Source organism: Budorcas taxicolor, chromosome 17, assembly GCF_023091745.1.
Source record: "Budorcas taxicolor isolate Tak-1 chromosome 17, Takin1.1, whole genome shotgun sequence".
Taxonomy (NCBI): domain Eukaryota; kingdom Metazoa; phylum Chordata; class Mammalia; order Artiodactyla; family Bovidae; genus Budorcas; species Budorcas taxicolor.
The window spans coordinates 73,044,973-73,050,793 of NC_068926.1; the positions used below are offsets into that span (position 1 = coordinate 73,044,973).

The following is a 5,821-nucleotide window of genomic DNA, read 5'->3' on the forward strand; positions in this document are numbered from 1 at the left end:
AGCCTGGGGCGGTGGACACTTCGTGCTGTTCTCGCGGCCTGAGTCGGCTCCCTACCTGGCTCCCAGTGCCCAGTGGGCCTGACCCCCGGGGACCCGGTGACGGGCGGGGGTCCAGGCTGGGTGGGACACGCAGGAGCTGAGCCTGCTGCCCCGGGCCCAGCGCCAGCTGGTGATGTCATTGCTTCCTGGGCTGTAAATATCACCCAAACTCACAACTCCCAAATTGTCCTCCAGCCCGGGCCCCTCTCCTGAGCTCAGCCTGCACAGCCCACGCGACACCCCCGCCCAGATGTCTCCTAGGCCTTGACAACGGAGGCCGCTCCTCCGGGCACCCCCGCCTCGGGTGCAGGCTGCTCAGCACCAGGGCCAGGAGCCCTGCCCACCGCTGCCTTCTGCTGGGTCCGGCTCAAACATGCCCATCCCTCTTGGGCCCCATCTGACCTGGGCCTGGCCAGACCTGTGTGCCTACCCACTAGTCTCCACTGTGCTCGCAGCGGCCAGATGGGCTTTTTCGGGAAATCAGAACGGGGACAAAGTCCGCGAGACCACACCCCCGCCCCCAGTCCACCAGCTTCACCCTCGGAGGCCTGGCTAGCCCTGTCCCGGTTCCCTGCTCGCTGTGGCCTGGGTTTCTCTGTCCTGGGGGCTGGGAGGAGCCCCCACCTGAGGGTCAGCTGGTGGGAACAGACATAGTCAGCCTTAGGAGTGCCCCAAGGGCAGACAGGTGCCTCTCAGTGAGAAGCAGTGTCCACCCCATCCCAGGAGGTGTGTGAGGCGAGGAGCTCAGGTGTGCCTCCAAGCTCTGTGCAGGTGGGTACCTGCAGTTTCCTAGCCACCAGGAAGGTGGTGGGAAGACCCAGCCGTGGAGGGGAAGGGGCCGGACCCGACAGACAGAGATCCCCTCCCCACAGCAGCCCAGTTCTGCTCTGGGCCTGGGCAGGGGTGGGGGTCTGAGCCCCCATGAGGGGCGCGGAGGGCCTGGGAGGGGGAGTGGGGGCTGGCTGCTGAGCACACCCGGTTCGGTGCCCCTCCCCTGGGCTCTGGAGCCCCAGCAGTGCCCACAGGCAACCAGCTGGCTCCACGGCAATGCTCGCCACCCGCCACCCCCCACCCCCACCCCAGCGGACTGTGTGTTCTTCCCTCCTCGGCTCCCCAGGCCCCGCCCCTGGGGGAGGGTGGGGTGGCCACATGGCTTCTCCAGTTCCAGTCCTTACATCCAGGTTTTGGAAAAACGTGCGTGTTGATATTTTTGCCTGTGCTGCGTGTGAGCACACGTGCGTGTGCATATGTGTGCACACGTGTGGTCCCTGCCCGGCCTGTGAGTGCACGCGTGTACAGAATGGTGTGGGCATGTGGAATGCAGGCCCGGCTCCGGCTCTGCCATCAGCCCCCAGACCCAGGGGTGAGGGCGGCACACAGCCCCTGCGGGCCTCTCTCGGCCTAGGGCTCCGTCAGGGCCACCCGAGCCTACCTGCAGGGTCCTCTGGGGCCCCCCAACCCACACGGGAGCTGGTGGGGGCAGCCAAGTGGTGCTGGGAGGCCGGGACCGCTAGGGACTCCGTGCAACCCCAGAGCAGATGGCCCCACAGAGGCAGCCTCGTCTTGCTGGGCGTGGTCTGCGCTGGAGACACTGCTGTCAGGGCAGCCGGGAGGGAGGGGGCCAAGGCACATGGGGGTCGGCCTTAAGGCCAGCGGGGCTGGGAGGGGCGGCAGCCGGAGCGCTCCAGGTCCCTGCTGGCACAAGTGCTGGGCTGAAAGGGGTCTTGCTGCCCACCCAGGCCACAGCACCTGCAGCAGGTCCCCCCCCACCTTCCTGGGCCTCCGGGTGCCGTGAAGGGGGTGGGGCGGCACTTCCCGGCTCACCCCTCTCCCCTGGCTCACAGCACCCCCTAGCCTAAGAGGCCACAGCTTACGAAAAGAGCTCTTTATTCCACATCGTCCAGTATTTTTACACAAGTAAAATAAAATGCACATCTCTATATACTGCGTTCCGGGCGGGAGGCGGCGTTCTGGAACAAACGCCCCGCCGTGCCCTGTAAACATGACGGGTGGAGATGGGGAGGGCAGGCAGGCGGACGGTGGGCAGCGCTGCTAGGGAGGGCGGGCGGCCGGCTGGCTGGTGGTGCGAGGGAACCCCGTATGTACACACACCCAGCTGCTGAGTGAGGCCTTGCGCTCGGGGGCCAGTCAACAGCGCCCGAGCACCGTCCACAGCACCAGCGCCAGAGCCAGGGGGACGAGGCCGCAGGCGAGGCTGGGTGGGGCGCCTGAGCCCTCCACCCCGCCGCTCCCGCCGCCCCCACCGCCCGCCTGGCCCAGACGGCACTGGCTGCGCGTGCGGTTCTTGCGGGAACAGCCCGGCCGCCTTCGCGGGCCCGTGGTGGGGGAGCCCGGGGGCTGAGAACCCTCAGGCTGCACCGCGGTCAGGGGGGGCTCCGCCGAGCCCGGCAGGGTCCCGAAGGGCGAGTCGTTGATGTGCCGGGGGCCAGAGCGGTTGCCCGGTGCGCTGTCGCCAGGTGGGACTCGTCCCTTGAGAGCGTTGCCGGCCGAGGCGGGCCTCCCAGCCTCCAGCACCGAGGCCTTGTCCACGGCGTCCGGCTGGCAGCACTTGGGCAACCCCAGAGGCTCCTCGTCGGCAGGCCCGCCGGTCCAGATGGGAGGGGCCGGCCGCGAGGCCACGGCGCAACCCTCCAGATCGGTGGCGGCCAAGCGCTTGAGGTCACGGCCGGCCAGGCGCGCGGGCAGGCTGCAGGGCAGCTCTGACGAAGAGCCGCGGAACTGCTGCAGCCAGGCCCAGAGCGGGCGCGCCCGGCAATCGCACACCCAGGGGTTGTCGTTGAGCCGCAGGTACTGCAGGGACCTCAGGGGCGCCAGGGCCTCCGCGGGCAACGCGGAGAGGTTGTTGGCAAACAGGTAAAGCGTCATGAGGCGGCCGAGGTCCCGGAAGGCGTGCGGGTGCACGCGCGCCACGCGGTTCTGGTGCAGCAGAAGGCGGTCGAGGCTGTGCAGGCCGCGGAAGGCGCGCTCGGGCACGCTGGGGATGCGGTTGCCGTGCAGGAAGAGGTGCGTGAGGTTGCCCAGGTCGCTGAAGGCGTCGTCGGGAAGTGCCTGAAGCCCGTTGTCCTGCAGGTAGAGGTACTGCAGGGCGGCCAGGCCGCGGAACAGGCCGGGGCCCAGCTCCCGCAGGCCGCAGCGGTCCAGGTGCAGCGTGTGTAGCCGGCCCAGGCCCCGGAACGTGGCGGGGTCCACGGCCCGCAGCTGCGCGTTGTCGCTGAGGTCCAGCTGCTCCAGGAGCGCCAGGCCGGAGAAGGCGGCCGCGTCGATGTGGGCCAGCGCGTTTGAATGCAACCACAGGATGGTGAGGTTGCGGCAGGCGCGGAAGCCGGCGGCGGGCACGTACGCAATGCGGTTGCCGTGCAGGAAGACTCGCTGGCTGGCGGCCGGGATGTCGGGGGGCACAGCCTGCAGACCCTGCTGCGGGCAGCTGGTGGTCACCTTGGGTTCGCTGTAGCACACGCAGGCGCCTGGGCAGGGCGCCGCCACCCTCCACGCCTGCAGCCACAGCACCCAGGCCAGCAGCTGGCTTCCTGTGGGCAGAGGGGAGGGCGGTGAGGGGGGCGGGGAGGGGCCAGCGTTTGCAGGGATTCCGCCCCTGTGAGTGGGTGGGGCCGGCGAGGGCGGGGCTGTGCGGAAGGGGCTGCTGTCCCTGTGAGTGGGCGGGGCCCTGTTGGGTCTGGGCTTGCAGGAGGGGCTCCGCCCCGGGACCTCTAGTGTGGGGATCCTTGCCCCACCCGCCATGAGGAAGCTGCTGCACCCCCAAACCCGCTAGGGGTCTCAAGCTCCGCGGGAAATCTTGACTGCCGCCTGGGACTCAAATACACGAGCTGCCACGCCGCAGCCACCACTTGGGGTTCACGGGAAGGCCTCCTGGGAGGGACACTCACACCTGCAGATGCCAGACAGCCCGTGGGCCTGTGCACAGTCCCAGCACCAGCAGCTCACAGGCCAGGTGGGGAGAGAAGCCCCTGGCAAACACTGGTGCACCAGGTGGGCCCCACTCGCCGCGAGCCCGGGGCTACCGCTCATGTCCAGGCCTGTCTTCTGACAGCTTCTGCAGCAGCACCACCCACCCCAACAAGGTCCTCACGGGCTGCAGGAAGGGTGGGGCTGTGACCCAGAGCCCCTGGAGCCAAGGCCTGTCTGGATTCCAAGGGGGCCTCACCACCGAGGGAGCTGGGAGCTGCAGCCCCTCGGCCCTCAGCTGGGGTCTGGTCCCACAGCCGGACCCAGGAACCTGCTCCACCAGCCCCTGGATCAGGAGCCCCGAGGGCAGGGGCAGGGGGCAGGCAGGTCCAGGACTGGGGGTGCTGCAGCCCCACCCGAGAGCCCCTCCCGAGAGCCCCTCCAGGCAGGCATGCTTCCAGGTGAACCTCCGGCCGCCTCCTCCCCTCCGCCTCATTTTCTGCTCCGTCTCCTTCCCAGGCGAGGAGCTAACTCCAGTCCAGCTGCCCCCAACCCTCCCGCCCAGACACTCTCCCAGGGGTTCCGCCCTAGCCAAGGGGGTGCAGCTCCCCTCTTCCCTCCCCCATCACGGGGCCTCACCCAAGACCTGGAATGGGTGGGAGAGTGCTCCTGGGTGCTGTCCCCAGGCTGGGCTCACCGGTAGGGTCACATGCCCAGCACTGGGCTCCCTGCCTGTCACCCCACCGTTAGAGCCTCTGCTTTGAATGCAAAGGTTCTTTCTGCCTCGGGAGTGAGTCTATTAAAATGTGAATCCCCCTGGGAGGGTTACGGCTTATCAGCTAACACTTGAGTTATCAGCTAACACCTTCGTTGACAGCTAACACCTTCCTTGGCAGCTAGCTAAGAGCAGGATTCTGCAGACCCAGGGCCAGCAAAGTGCTGGGGTTGAAGCTGGGAAGGAGAAAGGAGAGGACCACGGGCCAGCTTCTCCCACCCAGGACTGTGACCTTGGGCTCCCACCCCTTCCTGGGTCCTCTCTGCCTGGGCAGGTGCCGACGCCTGCCCCAAGCCCAGAGGCCCAGCAGGCTGGGTGTGTCCACTGGGGCTGGTCCGTTTGTTGGCTGCTGGGGACACGGAAGCCCCAGGCCCACCCCCTGCAAGCCCTGGATGCCCCTCCCTGGCTGGCAGCACACAGGAGGTCACCGGGTGGCACCTCAGCTGGCATCCCCTCCCTACTGTCTCCTTCCAGGCCCCCTTTGGGAGGCAGGGCCCGGTGAAGCCAGCTCTGGGGCCTCTCACTGCTGTTACCGCAGAATGTGCCTGTGCTATAAAAACGGTACTTCCTGTTCCTAAAACCTTGTGGCAGAGGACTCTCTGGGGTGGGGGCCAGGCGGGGGGCAGGTCCTCCTCATCAGGCCGGACTCTGGACCTCACCACCACGGCTGGGCCGCCGGCGTGACCAACCCGCCGCATGCCTGCCGACTGAGATTTGTTACCCTCGCCCCCTGACCCGGGGCTCCCAGGCCGGCAGCCACGGTCTGTGAAGTTGTCTGGGTTGAGGTCGGCTCACCACCAGAACTGGCCATCCCCATGAGGGGCCTCCAGAGGACCACAGGCCATGGGCCACGTGTCTGGGCCCTGCCAGGAGGCAGGCATCAGGCACACAGACATGGCTCCCCTCGCCCAGCCGGCGGCTTTTTGGAAACCAACTTCTGAGGGTCAGTCCCTCTGCACGGGCCCTGCTGTCAGCACAGCGGCCGGCGGTGGGCCCGCTCCTCGCCTCAGCCGCGGTAATTGGCTCTGGCCTGGCCCCCTTGGGGCCTGCCCGCTGGTCTCCATGGCAACCCCTCTGCTGAGC

At 68.1% G+C, this 5,821-nt stretch overlaps 1 protein-coding gene across 1 annotated transcript; it reads right to left on the reverse strand.

Annotated features, from left to right (window-relative positions):
* Positions 1 to 2,187: 2,187 nt before the first annotated feature.
* RTN4R (reticulon 4 receptor) lies at positions 2,188 to 5,555 on the reverse strand. Its single transcript, XM_052655102.1, has 2 exons — positions 5,534 to 5,555; positions 2,188 to 3,587 (listed from the first exon to the last, which is right to left on the reverse strand). The coding sequence occupies exons 1-2, from the start codon at positions 5,553 to 5,555 to the stop codon at positions 2,188 to 2,190; spliced, it is 1,422 nt and encodes a 473-aa protein (XP_052511062.1).
* Between the last annotated feature and the right edge of the window lie 266 nt (positions 5,556 to 5,821).

What these genes read in the sequence shown, in the direction of transcription:
- RTN4R (XM_052655102.1), bottom strand. Translation starts at nt 5,555, where the DNA reads ATGGGGATGGCCAGTTCTGGTG. An exon ending in GGGGATGGCCAGTTCTGGTG is followed by an intron (nt 3,588 to 5,533) that starts GTGAGCCGACCT and finishes CTCTGCCCACAG; the next exon opens with GAAGCCAGCTGCTGGCCTGG.